This window comes from Fukomys damarensis, unplaced genomic scaffold (genome assembly GCF_012274545.1).
Source record: "Fukomys damarensis isolate Sample0158 unplaced genomic scaffold, DMR_v1.0_HiC HiC_scaffold_5, whole genome shotgun sequence".
Taxonomy (NCBI): domain Eukaryota; kingdom Metazoa; phylum Chordata; class Mammalia; order Rodentia; family Bathyergidae; genus Fukomys; species Fukomys damarensis.
The window spans coordinates 40914546-40933685 of NW_022900917.1; the positions used below are offsets into that span (position 1 = coordinate 40914546).

Genomic DNA, 19140 nt, shown 5'->3' on the forward strand with positions numbered 1-19140 from the left:
AATATATTTTGTGTATGAAGCAGAAGGAAAAGAAGTGATGATCACTAGTGGAGAGAAAAGAAACATCATGGGCTGCCTGATAAGACTCCTCCCCTCTTAATTCAGCCACTCACCAGCTCTGTGACTAGGGAAGTTCCTTATACCTCTCTGAGCATCAATTTATTATCAGTCAAAGATCAATAGTGTATTACTATCCTATAAATTTTAGATGAATATTCCTGAACCATAGTTTCCATTGAATACTAGTTATTGAGTAGTTATTTAAAATATGTCGCTGATCATGGTAGTAAAGTAACAGCTGTAATCCCAGAACTCAGGAAGCTGAGGCCAGCCTGAACTACACAGACCTTGTCTCAAAAAAGACAAAAAATAAAATAGGTAAATATTTTTACAATTAAATTTTATTGGAAACATTATTAGAGCAGTTATAAATGATAAAGTATTTCAAAATTAAGCTTTTGTTTAGATTTGTAACCATAAATGGTCTGTTTTATGTGACAAAAGTAAGTACTGCCAATTCATTCAAGATTATATTCTAGTGATGTGAAAACAGTATTGCTGATTTTTTGCTTCATATTCAAGCACATTTTGTACATTTAAAATCAGATTTTGTGTGTAGCATAAGAACAGGATTTCTGAGCCACGGTATGTCCAGGTTTGAGGCCCAGCTTTGCCAAAGTTTTCTAGTATGCTAGGTGAGTTCCTCAAAGTTTGTGCTTTGGTTTTGTTCTATTTAGTGGAAATATGTGAGACTTTGGGTCTCAGATTTTTAAAGAGGATCCAATGTAAAGCATCTAGAAAGATGTTTGTCTCATAATAAATTCCCCATTCTTCAGCTCTTATTTTGCTAATGATGACAGTTACTTGGTGCTGTGTGTGTGTGTGTTGCTGAGTTTGAACCCAGCACCTTGTGCATGCCAAGCACTTGTTCTACCACTGAACCATGCTCCAGCCCTAGTAATGATTACATTCTAATTTTGAAACACCAGCTATTACTGGATATATTTCAAGAAACTCCAAGTTTAAAGGTGAACAATCACAAATCAGTTCAGTGGGGTGCCACACCTGCCTGGCAAGCGCAAAGTCCTGAGTCCAGTTCCCCCCGCAATAAATAAATAAATCAGTGATATAAGAAGATACGAAGATTGCATACCTGTAATCCCAACACTTGGGAGGCTGAGGCAGGAGGATCACTGTGAGTTCAAGACTAGCCTGGGCTCTACATAGTGAGACACTGTCTCAAAAAAAAAAAAGATGAAAAGATTACTTTTTTTTGAGACAGAGTCTCACTATGTAGTTGAGACTGACCTGGAACTCACTATGTAGCCCAGGCTGGTCTCGAACTCACAGCAATCCTCCTGCCTCAGCCTCCCCAGTGTTGGGATTACAGGCATGCACCACCACGCCTGGCAACTTCATTCTTTAACAGCCTTTTGTGTCTTTTTTAAATTGAATGTGCTGTGCAATGTAGCCTGCAAGTTAAAAAGTTAAATGAAGCATTTTCCCATTCTCCAGAAGTGAACCCCAATGCATAAAACAATTGAAGGGGGTAAAGAATAAATGCTTAACAGTGGGTGTGAGAGACTCACCATGATCAAAATTCTAAACTGGTGGGGCATGGTGGCTCACGCCTGTAATCCCAGCACTCGGGAGACTGAGGCAGGAGGATTGCTGTGAGTTCGAGACCAGCCTGGGCTACATAGTGAGTTCCAGGTCAGTCTCAACTACATAGTGAGACCCTGTCTCAAAAAATAAAACAAAACAAAACAAAAAATTCTAAACTGTATTTCAGCGCTTGCAGCACACACTGCATCTTATAGGTGCTGTGGGATTTGTTCTCTGCATCTGTGTCCAGACTTAGTTTTTATTCTGTTTTCAAGGTTATGTTGCTGGTGTAGAGCTACCAACATGGTTTGATAGCTTTAGTTTTTCTGTATCATGGTAAACCTAAAACTCAAGAAGCAAACCCCTAATAAAACATGTTTCAGTTCTCATCATTGTCGTTTAATAAGAAACTCAGCTGTTTAATAAGAAAGATTTTTTTCTTTTCCTCCCTGGAGAGATGGTGTCTGTTTGTCAGCCCTCTGCACACTGATGTACTTGCATCACATGTGTTGTGTGGCTTCCTTCGCCTGTGTGTCCTCTGCTCCCAGCTCACCCTGCACAGCATGTTCTCCATCCCTCACAGGCATCTTCCACATTGCTGAAGGAGAAGAAAGCAGTGAGAAGCCGAGGAACCTACTGTTTCTCTCATCTTCCTGTACCCATTTACACAACTCTGCAGTCATAAATGTTCGAATATGTCTGAATCACTAAAAAGCCCCAAAAGGTAAACATTAAATGTATATGATTGCAGATTTACAGTCCTGCTTGATTTGCGTGGCAAGAAGAGTTCCCATGAAGGAAAGACCAGTTCTTCCCTCTTCAGAAAGTTTTACTACTCGTCAGGATCTCCAAGGTAAACTTTATTTCAAGAAGTAATTTCAGAATACTACTTGTAAATGCAAGGAATATATTTAGAAGACTGGCAAAAGTGTTGCTGGTGGGGTAGAAGTCCTAAGGAGCTGGAGGACCAGAGAGGAGAGAGACTTCTTTTCATCAAACGTTCTTTCAGTTCATGACTTGTCCCTATCCTAAATATAGCCAACCTCCCTGTCTGTGGATTCCGTATCTATGTATCAGCCAACCACAAATCAAAAGTATTCAGGAAATGAGCCAGGGATTTAGCTCAGTGGTTCCACTGCCTGCCTTTCTAGCACAAGGGCCCGAGTTTGATCCCTGGTACCAAAAAAACAATAAAAAAATTGCATACAGACATTTTCTTGTCATTACTCCCTAAATAACACAGTATAATACCCATTTATAGTGCTGGGGATTTAGCTCAGTGGTTCTGCCACCCACCTTTCAAGCACAAGGACCTGAGTTCAATTCCTGGTACCAAAAAATAAATAAATAAATAACAACACCCATTTACATAGAATTTGTGTTGTATTAGGAAGTAATCTAGAGATGTAACGTATAGAGGGAAATGTGTGTAGATTATATGCAAATCTGTTTTACATAAAGGACTTAAGCTTTCATGGATTTGGGTATTCATGGGGGAGGTAGGTCCTAGAACCAAAGCCCCACAGAGGTATGATTATAAATAAAGGTATGTAGCGGGATAGGGTTAAATAAATGTGTGTAGCACACCTGTGATCCCAGCACTCAAGAGGCTGAGGTGGGAGGATCACTACTAGTTTTAGGCCAGCCTGGGCTACTGAGTAAGTTCAAGCCTCGCCTGAATTACATGGCAAAATTGTGTCTCAGAAAACCAAAAATAAATAAATGTATGTATGTGTTAATTTTAACTCTATAAAGAAAAAATGAGTGAGTGTAATGCTTGCTGCTATCTCACAGGGAAGATCACTTCTCTGGATACTAGTACCATGAGAGCAGCCATGAAACCAGGCTGGGAGGATCTGGTGAGAAGGTGCATTCAGAAGTTCCATGCACAGCATGAAGGGGAATCTGTGTCCTACGCTAAAAGGCATCATCATGAAGGTATGCTTCTCAGAGTGGTGCTTTTCTTCCAGGGGACTGCATGAAGATAATTATTTCCTGGAAGAACATTCTCTCAGACAGTGGTTTCTGAAGCTTACCTTGGAGACAGAGCTGGTGGCTCAGTGTTCTGTGCTTGCTTCATTTGCCCTAATAGCTGCCATTGGAATGAGAGGTTCAGGAGATCTCTAGGTCAGAAGAGCATGCTGAAGGAGACAGAGCAAGATGACACAAAAAGGGAGGAGGGAAGAATTTTTTTTTTTTTTTTTTGCTCCTCTAGCTTCCCAATATATGACAAAACATCAAGGGACAGACCAAAGAAATAGTATCTGGAGCTGGCAGTTTCGCTCAGCAGCTCCACACCCGCCTGGCAAGCGCAAGGTCCTGAGTTCAGTTCCCAGTACCCCGAAAGAAAAGAAAAAAAATAGTATCTGGTTCGTTAAAAAAACTCTGGTAATAGGAATTAATGAAATTTGTAAGGTGAAGTGAATCCATGGGGAAGCAAACGGGCATCCCAAGCCCTCCTCCAGGGTGATTAACTGCAAGTTTCAAATGTTTCCACAAGTCCCAACGAGGTCAATGACTTGTCTCAGGTCATAGACTTAATAGGACAGCTGTAACTAAACCCAGGCCTTCAAAGTCATCTTTTAGGAATAATGCCCTTTTTGAGTGTCTGGTCTTTGTGTGGCCTTGTCCCTTTGCATCATTTCATTGACCCTCTCAACAGCCACCTGACTTTCTTGTGGATGAGGAGTTGGCAGGTGCAGGGACTGGCTCTCTAGCATTCAGCCAGTACCAGCTCAGGATGTCCCCTGGCCTGCCCTGGTGCTCATTCTTAATGTGTTACTCCTAAAAGTTTCTCCACAGAAGCACTTTTTCTCAATTGCATTATGGTTTTCTTGTAAAGAAGTCAGAACCAAGAAGAACTACTTTTGCTTTATTAATAAGTGTTCAGTGAGTGAGGGAGACACTTTTCCTTTTTTCTGTGCCTGATGAATGCAGTTGGTTAATATGGGCTGTGCAGCATAAGGGACTCAAGGCAGAGAAGTGCACCTTCTTATAAAGTGGACAATTCTCTGCATCTTCTTAACGACTAATTATTGAAAATGGAGCCATAGTTTGTCATTCATTTAATGTGTGTTTGTGACCTTGGCATTTCACCAGTAGGGTTTGTATGTTTAAACTTTATGCTTTTTCTGGCCAGGTATTTAGCTCAGTGGTGCTGCCACCTGCCTTGTAAGCACAAGGACCCCAGTTCAATCCCTGGTACCCCCCCCCAAAAAAAAGTTATGCTTTTTAGATCACTTATAAAAAAGCACAAATCACAATAAATGAACTCTTTCTCCTGTATTTTTTCTCAACTGATCTTTGTTACTTAATTTGGAAAGAGAGGAAATACACATATTGTGTTTTGACAGGAATCAATTTTTAACCTACAGTTTCACTGTGTCTGGCTTGAAATGAATAGTAACAACAGAAACTAAGAAATCTCCGTAAGCCGACATGTTCCGTGTTCCTTTGACCTGAATTTCAGTACCCTACATTTAGTTCTGTGCCTTCCTCATTCTTTACAAGAAGGTTTAGGTACCAAACACTGTGCTAGGTTTAAACAGATGAGGCCACTGAAAGGAAATCCATATAGATTCTTACACTTGCCAGATAGGTAAGATGGAGATGACCATTCTCAGTGAATGGAAGCCATTGAAGGGCTTTGTAAATTATTCAGGTACATGCACATACATGCTTAGCAGGGATGCTAGAGGTAGACCAGTGGAAATGGAAAATCTTTAGGGATCACAGCCAAGGTCAGATAAAATTCTGAAATCATAAGCCACTGGGACTGTCTGTCCTAGTATAAAAATTATATTTAATTGCATTTTAGGTACATATTGGGCAAAGCAAGACACACGTCTGTACAGTAATTCATTTCCAAAGCTGCCATTTCACAGTAACTTTATGCTACAGTTGATGATAGAAAGTAATACCTAAGTATGGTATCTAATTGAAACTCCAGACGGGGGGGCGGGTCATTTGACAAATTGTTCAAAATGAAGTTTTACCAAGAAATCAGGCAGACTCTCCCTGTCTCCACCCCCACTCTAACCATGTGTGATTTGTGGCAGTTTTGTGGCATGGTGAATGTGCTTGGTTGCTTTGGGGCTGACTGTTCAGCCCACAGAATTTGTTCTGAGGATAATGTGGGACAAATATGGTAGTCTTATTTTATTTATTTATTTGTTTTTGTGCCAGAGATCGAACTCAGGACCTTGCACTTGTGAGGCAAGCGGTGGAACCACTGAGCTAAATTCCTGGCCCCTCATGGTAGTCTTTTTAAAATAGTTTGTGACAACTAAATGATGTGGCTATTTTTTCCCAGTTGAACTAATTATTTTATGAAGTACTGGATAGTTATAAAATACTATTGGTTTAGAAAATGAATCTCAATATTTTTTTTAGAGAAATTAGCCAAGTGTGATAGTCCATTCCCAGCACTCAGAAGGGGCTGAGGCAGGAGAATTGTCATTAGTTCAAGGCTATCCTGAACTGCACAGCAAAACTCATTCTCAAAACAAAACTAAAAGATATTTTAGAGAAATTATATTAATTTAATTGGTTTATCACTGTATATTCTTTTGTTAATTGTCTCAAAAATGGAGGTATCTGACCTTTATCTAAAAGTTAAAATAGGCCGGGTGTGGTGCTGCACGCCTGTAATCCCAGCACTTGGGAGGCTGAGGCAGGAGAATCGCTGTGAGTTGGAGACCAGCCTGGGCTACATAGTGAGTCCCAGGTCAGTCTCAACTACCTAGTGAGACCCTGTCTCAAAAATAAATAAATAAAATAAAATAAAAGTTAAAATAAATAAGCCAATAACACTTCAGTAAAATTTGTATTTCATTGTTTCAGTTTTGTTTAGTTTGTTTTTCTTTTTTTCCCTCTGAAAAGATTGTTTGTTGTGGTTTATTGGTTTTTGTTTGGTTTGTTTTTGTTTTTGTTTTTTGGTACTGGGGATCAAACTCTGATCCTTGTGCTTGTGAGGCAGGCCGTGGAAACATTCCCGGCCCTTGAAAAGATTATTTGCATTGTAAAAGAAATAAAAAACAAGTTGTTCATGTCTATATGTATATTGTTTTAACATTTTATATCTTTGGCAGTCTTATTTTCACCTGTTTTTTGTTTGTTTGTTTGTTTTTTGTTTTTTGAGACAAGGTCTTACTGTATAGTTGAGACTGACCTGGACCTCACTATGTAGCCCAGGCTGGTCTTGAACTCACAGCCATCCTTTTGCCTCAGCCTCCCAGATGCTGGGATTACAGGCATGTGCCACCATGCCCGGCCTAACCTGGTATTTTAAATGATTTACACACAGTTTTGCCCTGATACTGAAGATTTAAGAGCATAATTGGAGCCACACTGTTACTTTTTTCATAACAAAAGTAATTACTATATTTATGGATGTTTTGAGTGAAAAGTAAATATGCTTTTATAATGCTTTACTTTTGTGAAGTCTTACTCTTTTTTAACATGCTGGTAGGAAAATATCAAGAAATTTAAGTTTATTACCATTATTATGCCCCTCCCCATTAGCTTTCTTTTTCCCTAAATATACATTCTGTTTCCTTGTTTGCCTGCAGTACTAAGACAAGGATTGGCATTCAGTCAGATCTATCGTTTCTCCTTATCCGATGGCACTCTTGTTGCTGCACAAACGAAGAGCAAATTGATCCGTTCTCAGACTACTAATGAGCCTCAGCTTGTTATATCTTTACACATGCTTCACAGGTAATGCTAACTAAGAACTCACTTTCCCAGTTTGAGAGAAAATGTTAACAAAAGCAACAACCCTCCTACAGCTTTGAAGGTTCATTAGACATTTCTGTTAATCAATCCTGGTAGTATATAGTATAAAATTAAATTGTTGTGAACTCTTTGTTAAAAACCAGCTCATAACATTGACAAGTTAGAGTTATCCTTTGAATTTTAGCCTTAACACCTAAGGAGTTTTAAAATCTGGCTGGAAGAACATAACACTCATGCTAACTTCTCTCTAACGTGATCGCCCTTTACACTGAAATTGATCTGCTCCCAGTAGCAACACAGGCAAGACGAGGATACTGAAACTAGTAGCATGATTTCTGATCACATGTATACATGTGGAATGTTTTAGATTGAGATTTTTGTTTCTGGGTTTAAGTTAGACTTAAAGTTAGACTTAAGTTAGACTTAAAATTGAAGGGTGATAAACTTTTATAATAAAAGAAAAGTGAATGTTGACTTAAAAATAAATGTCATGAACTGTTTTAAGAGCATACATTAAAGAAGATGATTAAATCTCAAGCTACATCAATATTTATGTATGTGTACTATGAAACTTTATGAGTACAATCAGAAGGTAAATAGAGTTACTCTGGTTGAAGAGTCCCATTTCTTAATTATTTATTGTGTAGGAATTTTTAAAAAATCAGGCAGCCCTGTTTGCCAGCTGTTAATAAATCTGACTTCAAAGTGAAACAGTTTGAAAGTGATTATAGATGTGGCAGATTGCACCCACCTAGCTGAAGGCTGATAGTTTGACAGTTTGTGAAACCTGTTTTGTTTGGATTTGTGAGCATGGTTAGTAACTCACAAGTGACTGCCAGAGCTGAAAATGAAAGTTCCTTGGGCTTGGGAAATCATCATTTTCTGAAAACCTGCTTTTAGTCCTTAGTTATCCAGGAGCGAAGGAATAAAATCGCAAACAAAGGTCATTCCAAAACTCCTTCCCATGTCAGCTCTGAGGCTCTGACTTGTGGGAGTTGGGGGGTGAGTGGAAACTTCTAAACAGTTTCAACAGCTCTCTTAGTTCTAGAACCTGTAGTCCCTGTAATAGTTAGGGCATATTTTCCTCTATATATTTGCAGTCCATCTTGAGCCCAGGTAATGTATAACAGAGTTCTTGAGGCCTACAGATGTGCCAGTTGTTAGGAATTGTAATTCCTGGCAAATATTTGAAGACAGCTATACTTGTTTGGATCATTTCTTTGACAGTACAAGCTCTGTTACTTATGAGGAATATATATATATATGTAATTGGAGCCCCTCTTATACCCTGTCTACTAACTTCAACTTCAGTATGCTAGTAGTCAAATTTGAACATACTCCCTCTGTAAAACCACAGACATCTTAATGATTTGCCTCAGAAACATCCCTCCGGTCCAAAACTGCATGTTCAGTCTTGTCTGTAATCGCAGATGGTTTCATCCCAGTATTATCTATCCTTTAAACAGAGTCTGTGCTTGTAGAGAAAAGAGGCCTTGCCGTCTCATTTTTCAAAATTAATAACAACTTGTGAAGTATTTTCCTTTTATCTTACATTTCTTTCTTTCCCCATTATACAGAGAGCAGAATGTATGTGTAATGAATCCGGATCTGACTGGACAAGCAGTGGGGAAGCCATTGAATCCAATTAGCTCTAGCAGCCCTGCCCATCAGGCCATGTGCAGTGGGAACCCAGGTCAGGACATGACCCTCAGTAGCAATATAAATTTTCCCATAAATGGCCCAAAGGAACAAATGGGCATGCCCATGGGCAGGTTCGGTGGTTCTGGGGGAATGAACCATGTGTCAGGCATGCAGGCAACCACTCCTCAGGGTAGTAACTATGCACTCAAAATGAACAGTCCCTCACGGAGCAGCCCTGGCATGAATCCAGGGCAGCCCAATTCCATGCTTTCACCAAGGCATCGCATGAGCCCCGGAGTGGCTGGCAGTCCTCGCATCCCACCCAGTCAGTTTTCCCCTGCAGGAAGCTTGCATTCCCCCGTGGGAGTCTGCAGCAGCACAGGAAATAGCCATAGTTATACCAACAGTTCCCTCAATGCACTTCAGGCCCTCAGTGAGGGGCACGGGGTCTCTTTAGGGTCATCGTTGGCTTCACCAGACCTAAAAATGGGCAATTTGCAAAACTCCCCAGTTAATATGAATCCTCCCCCACTCAGCAAGATGGGAAGCTTGGACTCCAAAGACTGTTTTGGACTTTATGGGGAGCCATCAGAAGGTACAACTGGGCAGGCAGAGAGCAGCTGCCATCCTGGAGAGCAGAAAGAGACAAATGATTCCAGTATGTCCCAGGCGGCAAGCGGGGAGAGAGCCGAGGGACAGAACAGGTTGCACGACAGCAAAGGGCAGACCAAACTCCTGCAGCTGCTGACCACCAAGTCTGACCAGATGGAGCCTTCGCCCTTACCCAGCTCTTTGTCGGATACAAACAAGGACTCCACAAGTAGCTTGCCCAGCTCTGGATCCACCCATGGGACCTCACTCAAGGAGAAGCATAAAATTTTGCACAGACTCTTGCAGGACAGCAGTTCCCCTGTGGACTTAGCCAAGCTAACAGCGGAAGCCACAGGCAAAGAACTAAGTCAGGAGTCCAGCAGCACAGCTCCTGGGTCAGAAGTGACTATTAAACAAGATCCAGTGAGCCCCAAGAAGAAAGAGAATGCACTACTTCGCTACTTGCTAGATAAAGATGATACTAAAGATATTGGTTTACCAGAAATAACCCCCAAACTTGAGCGACTGGACAGTAAGACAGATCCTGCCAGTAACACAAAGCTGATAGCTATGAAAACTGAGAAGGAGGAGATGAGCTTTGAGCCCAGTGACCAGGTGAGTTTCCTAATATCCTCTCCTTAGAATGCTAATTTGTGTCCACCAAAGATATTCTCCACAGGGCTTTTGGAGGCCTCAAGTGGTTTGATTAAAAATCTCTTTTCTTTTACGATCTTTACCTTGATTCATTTCAAAGCTGTGTGTTTCAAACACTTCCCCAGCAAAGACTGACACCGTTACCTGGCCATCAGGCTGTGCCATTCGGCCTGCCGTCCTAGTACACAGCACTTGTAGACACTGAGCAAATGACTGTGGCTGTGCTCCAGGAAAACTTCACTTAGGGATGCTGAAGTGCACAGTTTTCACAGAGCACAAAATGTTTTTCTTCTTCTCTGTAACCACTGCAAAAAGGTAAATCCAGCCTTAGCTCATTGAGTATACAAAAATGGAGACAAGATTCAGCCCACAGGCCAGCCATAGTTTTTGCTGACCCCTAAATTGGGATAATCATGTTCTCAAAACTGGATTTTGTCAGAACAGACTTAATTGGAGTGGAATATTCCTTATTTACTTTTCTCTCTTTTTAAGGTCAGAGTTTAGCTGGTTTTCAAACCCAGTGAAGATCATTCTACCTTGCGAACCCTTCCAATTAATGTAGAAAAATGTCTTAGAGCACTGGTATAATAGTACTTCTGAGGAACTGGGTGTAGTGGCGCATGCCTTTAATCCCAGCTACTCATGAGGATCTCATGTCCAAGGCCAGACTGTACCACTTAGTGTGGCCCTGGTTTTTTTGAGACAGTCTCACTATGTAGTTGAGACTGATCTGGAACTCACTGTGTAGCCCAGGCTGGTCTTGAACTCACAGGATCCTCCTGCCTCAGCCTCCCGAGTGCTGGGATTACAGGCATGTGCCACCACACCTGGCTAGTGTGGCCCTGTTTTGAAATTAAAAAATCAAAAGTCCTGAGGCATAGTTCAGTGTGAGGCCTTGAATTTAGTCCCCAGTATCACCCCCCCCAAAAAAGAGGAAATGAATAGGAGAGGTAAAGGTAGATTCATTGTTAGTATATCTAAGCCATCATCTGTAAATTTAAAACTAAAATAACATTACCTTATCAGTTGTGCTTGTCTGAAAATTGAATGCCCTGAAAAAGATAAGAACATCCAAGGTGATGTTCAAAATCATTTTTAACTGAAAACCAAAAGTCATGTATTTGTGGTAAACACCATGTTTTAAAAGTAAGTATACATTGTGAAATAGCTGAATTAAGCTCATTAACATGCATTGCCTCACAATCTGATCATTTTTTATAGAGAAAATGCTTAAAATCTACTCTCGGCAGTTTTCAAATGTAAATTATTGACTGTAGCACATGCTGTACAACACATTTCTGAAATTTATTTGTCCTAACTGAAATTCTGTATTCTTTCCAACATCTCCTCAACCTCCTTTTATCACAATTACTCCTGGTAGTATTCTAAGGTGGTAACATCATCATATTTTTCTTTCTTTAGAAAGGGGGTAGATATAGGATAGCCATAAAGGTTTGGCATAAAGGATTTCCTAGGGAAATTATGGTGGTGGTTAAGGATCCCAGATTTCACCAGGGGCCCTCACACGCCCCCTGCAGTCTGTAGATGGGCCCCGCCCAGCAGACCTGTTCTAGAGTCACAATTGGTTAAAAAATAAAAGAGCTGGGGCCAGGGATTTAGAGCTCAGTGGTTCCGCCACCTGCATAAGGACCTGAGTTCGCTCCCCGGTACCAAAAATAAATCAGTAAAATAAAAAAGCTGCATAGCCCTCTACTTAAAGAGCTCTGGAGTTTGCCCTTGAAGCTTATTTTGTAAGCACGCATTTTATGTGTCTCCATCATGTGGAGCACGTAGGACCAAGAGAGCTGTGCCCGCTTACTTCACAGGGAGCTCTGCTGAGGTAGCAGTGGCCACCAGCTTACAGCCCTGTTGGGACTGCAGGGTCATAAGGAGCGCTGAGGTCACGCACCTTTCCAGCCAGGGACCTGCTGGTTCTCAGAGCTTAGCTTCCACTCTTTCGCTGCACCGCCAGCCTCCCTACTGGCGTTGAACCCAGAGTCTGCACACTGAGCTACAATTCCAACCCTTTTTATTTTTGTTCTGCAACGGGAGTCTCCCTTAATTGCCCAGGCTGGGCTCAAAATTTCAGTCCTCCTGCCTCAGCCTCCTAGTATGCTGAGGTGATAGGCAGGTGCTGCCACACCTGGGTTCTTCCATTCACTTTGATGTCTTGACAACTGCCACCGTTTCTGAGAAGAATAGAATTTTTCACAGCCCAATTATGAAAGCATCATTGGTGATTAATCCTTAAACTTGGATGTTAATGCCAGGTCTCTGCAGCAGCTCTTCTGTATTGCATTGAAACCATGAGTTCAGGAAACAGGATCTCAGCAGAAATTGAATAGCAGTGTCTTATATAAAGTGAAGTGTGAACCATACGGACAGCCATAAATGTTTTAATCTTCTTAGGTTTACTGGATGGGACTATTCAGAGAGTTGCAGGCGTGGATGATGTCACTCAGGTAGTGTCCTGACATACACTGGAGGGTAAGACAGTGAGTCAGCGTGATCCACCTTAGCTTGGTGTCTAAAATTACCAGCCCCTCACTCCATAAACTGAATTTCTTATCTCAGGTCTACGACCCTACAGACTGAGAGAGTCACAGAAGAGTCCACTGTTTGGCATTTCTTTTTAGTTTTGGTTTTCATTTTTTGAGACAAAGCCTAAAGCTGGCCTTGAACTCATGGAGATCCCCCTGCCTTGGCCTCTTGAATGCTAGGATTACAGGCGTGTGCTACCACACCCAGCTTGGCATTTCTGTATTTATATATAATTGCACTAACAGCAGACAAGAAATAAGTTTAAAGAGAATTCTTGAGTCACTTGCAGTTTCTTTCTTTTTTTTTTTTTTTTTTTTTTTTTTTTTTTTTTTTTTTTCTTTTTTTTTCCTGGTACCAGGAATCAAACTCAGATCCTTGTGTTTGCCAGGCAGGCATGGTGCCACTGAGCTAAATCTTTAGCACAGTTTCTAATTATTATTTAGGAAAAAGTTTTCTAATTAAAATTTTCTCACCTCTGAAACATAAAGCCTAGAGTGTAATCAGCCCAAATCTGTTATTTAGGTAGATCAAAAATCAAGGTAGCCAGATATGGTGACGTAGACCTGTAACTTCAGAGGCAGAGGCAGGAGGATTGCCCCGAGTTCAAGACCAGCCTGGGTTACATAGTGAGTTCAAGGCTATGCTGAACTACATAGAGACTCTGTGTCTCAAAAAACAAAGGTAAACAGGTATTTCTCATACAGATACATGTGCATATATAGTGAATATATTTTTCTTAATGAAATACAGACCCTGGTCTTCCCTTCTCTGTCTTAAAAACCTCACCAAAAATACTGCTTCACAGAACAATTTTGACATCAGAAACATGGCAGCTTGAAAAGTTACCACAGGAAGTGTGCTTTACCTAAATTTAGATCAAAGTTAGATTGAGAAAAAAATTATTCTTTCATTCCTATTCTCCTTCATGATTCCAAATACCAATGAATTGAATCTTTTGTCACCTGCTACACACATTTATTGAAGACTTTTAATTTCAAGGAAATACAGTAAGTTATTTAGTGAAATAAAGCAGCCTGAACTGCATTTAACTGTCTTGTTACTTTGATTCAGAAAAGAGACATTAACTGAGTGTGTGTTTAATCTATTACTAACTTATTAAAGACAGGAAATGTTTCAATGGTGCTACAGTACCTAAAATAGTGGTCTTTTTACTGGTTAGAGTATTTAAACAAGGTATGTTTTTTACGACATTTCCTAACCAACAGGAAACAGTAACAGTGACAGAAAAATTTCCAGTATGTTTACTGACTCAGGTCATATGCTTCTTTACACAATGGAGAACGGCTGATACCTAACCAAGTGTACTCTTGACATTCTTCCTAGTGGTGCTGAGACACTTACGCAGGTTTGGAAATAATCTAAAAAGCATTCCTTCTTAGTATTTGACTCCATTAGAAAGGTGAATCCTATTTTAAACTGGTAGAAGCTGGGTCTGGTGGCACATTCCTGTAATCCCAGGATACGGAAGACTGAGGCAGGAGGGTTGTGGAATCGTCAAGGCCAGCCTGGGCCGCATAGCGAGACTGTCAAGAGGGGAAAAAAAGAACTGGTAATGTCCTGAAATTTTTCCTCCAAATGTGGTGGAATTGTATTACTACTATTTCCTAATAATTTTCTGTTGGGCAAATGTGGTGAAATTACATTTTCTGTCACAGTATTTTTAAAGCTACTTTATAACATTAAATTTTATTAAAATGTATGCTCTTTTTTCCTTTGAAGAACAAATTGACTTGAAACAAAAAAATTATAAAACCAGAAAAAATGAAAAATTAAAGAATCGAGTCTATTTTTCATTTTGTAGAACTTTTATAAAAATCTTTCTGACTCATTTTCTGCCTGAAATAGTTTAAACTAACTACTCAAATTGATGTGGCTAATTTGAGCATTCAAATAGATGCCTAAGCAAAACTTTGAAGCATCTTGGCAAAGCATTTTAAAGGAAGGCATTAATCTTTTTGTCTTGCAAAGAAACTGTGCCTAACAAAGGGGAGAAGGATAAAACTTCTGATGTGAATTAAAAGTTACAAAAAGTAGAAGGAGAAATTTTTTAATTAGAAACTTCATGTAATCAAATTCATCCCTTCCAGGGCCAGGGATTTAGCTCTGTGGCACTGTGCCTTCCTTGCAAGTACAAGGTCCTGAGTTCAATCCCTGGCACCAAAAATAAATTCATCCCTGCCAAATAATGCTAAATGTGTACTCCACAAATTGACAAGGAATAAACACAGGCCAAGCTATATTATCTGTAGTAGGGGAAGCTTCATAATACATTTTCAGATGGTAAGCTCAAATAAATTCAAACAGTATCCATAGTTAGAATCTCTGTAGAATCAATTTCATTTTGCTACATAACCCCAAGAGAATCCTGCCTGTCTTTTAAAAATGTACTTTCAACTGGGCGTGGTGGTGCATACCTGTAATCCCAGCACCCGGGAGGCTGAGACAGGAAGATTATTGAGAGTTTGAGACCATTTTGGGCTACATAGTGAGTTCCAGGTCAATCTCAACTACATAGTGAGACCCTGTCTCCAAAAAAAAAAAGTGTATCTCATTACTTATCAGAATCAGGCTAGTCCACCACTGGGTTAAGGAAGTTAGATGTGTTAGATTTCCCTCATTTTAAGATGGCTACTACAGAATTGCCTTCTTCCCATCATGCCTCTTTTCCCACCAAGAGAGAAGCTCCTCCTAGTGATGTCACAAGCTCCCGGATCCCTAGCTGCTACAGCACTCAGTGCTTCAGTCCTGTAAGAAGCGCTCCCTGTCTGGGCCATATTATTCTCTCTCTCCTTTGTTCGGAGACAGCCCAGCAGATTGACCCTACAGTAAGGGCTTGTAGTGGTTCTGGTCTGGTCTTGGTTTTGGCTTTTTTACCTGACGGTATGAGTGTATGTGATCCTTGAAATCAAAGTCAGGGCCTGTGAGGAAGTTAGGTCTGAGTTGTGTGAGTTCGGCCTGCCATTCACCTCAGAGAGTGTATGCCCTAGTAGTGTCTGGGAGGTAAGAGACCAGAGTTTATTGGCTATGGTTCCCTTGCAGCGCTAACAGTCTGAACATGTGACTCCAGGCTTGTACAACACTGTAGTTGCTTCCTGAGCTACTTCAGGGTAAAAGAAACTGATGTCCTGCCACTCTGGAGGAAAAGTTATATCCCCCTTTGCAGTACCATGCCTTTATAAGGAGTTCTAAGGATAGCTTTGTCTATCTGTACTTTAGGGTGGAACTTTGAAACCCACCCTTTTCTAAGACATAGGTCTCCCATAGAGATATTTCATCTTTTGTTAGAAATGGATGGCAAGACAATGATCTTAAATTAGAAATTTCCTGGAAAAATGGATCTCCACAATTTATTAAGCTATTGTCTCTGAGAAAAATCAAATTAAATGTCACTTAAAGCTAGGTGTGGGGTGCATGCCTGAAATCCCAATGCTTTGGGTGATTAAGGCCAGGAAGACCACAAGGTCCAGCTCGACCTGGGAAATTTAGCACGCTAGTGAGATACTATCTCAAATAGGTCTGGAGATGTAGGTCAGTGTGAAGACCTTGGGTTCAATCCCTGGTACTGTTTTTTAAAAAAAGGTCACTTCATCTATCCTTCCTAACTTGAGAAGTATATCCAGTAAAAAGATGCCCTAACAGATTTTAAATCTGCCATAAATTGCAAAAAACTTAGCAAATGCAGCTTGCACATAGAGGATAGTGTTAAAATATAAGCTGTTATGCTGTAAGTGCAGCTCATTACCACTTGTGTGGTGTGTACTTCTTTTGATTTGCCAGTGTAGAGGGAGAGGGCTGGTCCTGGTCAAGGACTCACTTCATCCGTTGACTCTGAGCAGACTGCCTGTTTCCCTCCTACGCATCAAGAAAAATTATTCTTAGCACGTTCTTTACTAGAAAGTAATCTTAGCATCTAGTTTCTTGTGTGACTGTGATGTCTGAATTTAAATTCTGGCTCATAGATAGGTTCCACTTAAAAGAATATCTATGAAATCAGCTTCCTAGAAAAAGAAAAGTACAAGGTATAAAATAGTGATATTTATTACTGTACTGTTGGTATTTGAAATTTAATTTAAAATGGAGACTATAAGAAAGGTTTGTGTGGCTTCTGTGAAATCAAATTAGTGTTATGCTGGGGAGCAGCCAGTTTTCCTACTGCTTTCCTACACTGTCACCTAAGCTGTGACTGAAAAAGCCACTGTCATTTGAAACTGAAAGTGCAAGCAGGAAAAAAATTCTGCTCAAATTGAAAAAGCATTACTTAACTAGTTACTTCAAGCTTATTTTGTGTCTGACACCATCCCCACACCCTTGGGGTAAAAAGTTCTAAAAGGAAATGGCCATTTGCTAAATTCTGAGTAAGTGCAAATTCAGATCAGTTTCTACCAGTTTTCTTTGTTGTTGTCCATTTGTAGGGAGCCTTAACAATAAAACCTAGACCTGAACTGTCAGTCGGTAATTGGAAATATACATCCAGTTAGTTGGATGATTAGCAAAAATAAAGGGGCATTTGTGAATTACCACTTGATCCCAACATGGAAAGTCCACTGTCTTTCTAATTTAGCCATCTCTTTATCTTGATACAGTAGAGAATTCAGGATCCAGAGATTAAGTTACTCGCTCTTTGTCATTTTAATTTTTAGAAAATGACTAGTAACTCTTAGGCCTGAGGTGCACGTGTGTCTGCATTTTTGTTTGGCTGTGGTGTCTTACACCAGTCGTATTTGTAATAGCAAAGAGGCCTTGGAGCACACTCTTGGAGTAGGCCTGGATAAACTCTTTTTGTTTGTTAACTACAGCCTGGCAGTGAGCTGGACAACTTGGAGGAGATTTTGGATGATTTGCAGAATAGTCAATTACCACAGCTTTTCCCAGACACGAGGCCAGGCGCCCCTGCTGGATCAGTTGACAAGCAAGCCATCATCAATGACCTCATGCAACTCACAGCTGAAAACAGCCCGGTGACACCTGTTGGAACACAGAAAACAGCATTGCGAATTTCACAAAGCAGTGAGTATGAGATATTGCTGCTTTCACCAAGCGATTCCCATATAAACACTATCCGGAACAGCTTATTAAAGTGTGATGCAAACAGCTTAGTCACTTAGTGGTTTTTGTGATCAAATAGCACCATCTACTGTCCTGGTCCTTCAGAAACTATTCAAAATGACCAAAAAAAATAAATAAATAAACCAAACAAACAAAACACTTCAGGGGCTGGGGATTTAGCTCAGTGGTTGGGTGGCCTGCCTCGCAAGCACAAGGACCCGAGTTCTATCGCCAGCACCAAAAACAAACAAACAAACAAACAGAAACTATTCAAAATGGATTCTGGTGAATGTGGCTCCCTGGCTTCTCTTGTAAAAGAGGTAGGTACATGCTGGGAGATCAACCTAGGCTGATAAAGTTCCTCTGCTGATTGTCAAATATCCCTTCATTTCAGTTACTACCTTCAGATATGCATTTCAAGTTAGTTATCCAATAGTTCTGAATAGAAGAAAATACTTTTTTCTGCCAATAATCCCAGGACTCAGGAGGCAGAGGCAGGAGGATTGCCATGAGTTTGAGGTCAGCCTGAGCTATATAATGAGTTCAGGGCCAGCCTGAACTATAAAGTGATACCCTACTGTCTTTAAAAAAAATTTTTTCTTTTTTCCTCTGTAGTAGGACCATAATTTATACAAAAATAAATAACCGGGTTGGGATTTAGCTCAGTGGTTCCACTGCCTGCCTCGCAAGCGCAAGGTCCCAAATTCCATCCCCAGCACCCCAAAAAAAGAAAGGATAAATAACCTCATCAGTGTTGGTGAACAAAATGACATTTTTTTCTTCTTCAGATACACTTTGACTCAATATCAGCAGCATTTGTTCTCAAATCAAAAATGACAGCCATCAGCCACATCATAGAATATCTTTATAGCCAGGCGTGGTGGTGCACGCCTGTAATCCCAGCACTCGGGAGGCTGAGGCCGGAGGATCACTGTGAGTTAGAGACCAGCCTGGGCTACATAGTGAGTTCCAGGTCAGTCTCAACTACATAGTGAGACCCTGTCTCAAAAAACCAAAAAAAATAAAGAATATCTTTAATTACTAGGTATTTTATCAAATGATTCCTGCCCATTTTGAAAAGGATAAAGCAAAATAAAGATGAGTTTTTGCCTGATATCTCTCAAATCTGAATGTTTTGAGGGAGTATAGCCTCGATTACAGACTGGGGGAGATGACAAAGTGAAAGAATTGAAAGGGGGGGTAAAATCCAGTAAATATTTATGGTTATTAATTCAGGAAATAAAGAAGGTCTGTGTAGGGACTCATAGCTCCTTCTCAGTCTGTAGTTTCTAATTCTTTTTTTAG

At 40.4% G+C, this 19140-nt stretch overlaps 1 protein-coding gene across 5 annotated transcripts in view; it reads left to right on the plus strand.

Moving 5' to 3' along the window:
• The window catches only part of Ncoa2 (nuclear receptor coactivator 2), a 283274-nt gene that overhangs the window by 234266 nt on the left and 29868 nt on the right, over nucleotides 1-19140 (plus strand). For all 5 annotated transcript variants that reach the window (XM_010609003.3, XM_033760600.1, XM_010609005.2 and 2 more), the window contains 5 exons: nucleotides 2357-2458; nucleotides 3400-3543; nucleotides 7176-7323; nucleotides 8919-10188; nucleotides 17586-17796. In XM_010609003.3, the coding sequence (XP_010607305.1) occupies nucleotides 2357-2458; nucleotides 3400-3543; nucleotides 7176-7323; nucleotides 8919-10188; nucleotides 17586-17796 (1875 nt within the window). The remainder of the gene's footprint in view (nucleotides 1-2356; nucleotides 2459-3399; nucleotides 3544-7175; nucleotides 7324-8918; nucleotides 10189-17585; nucleotides 17797-19140) is intronic.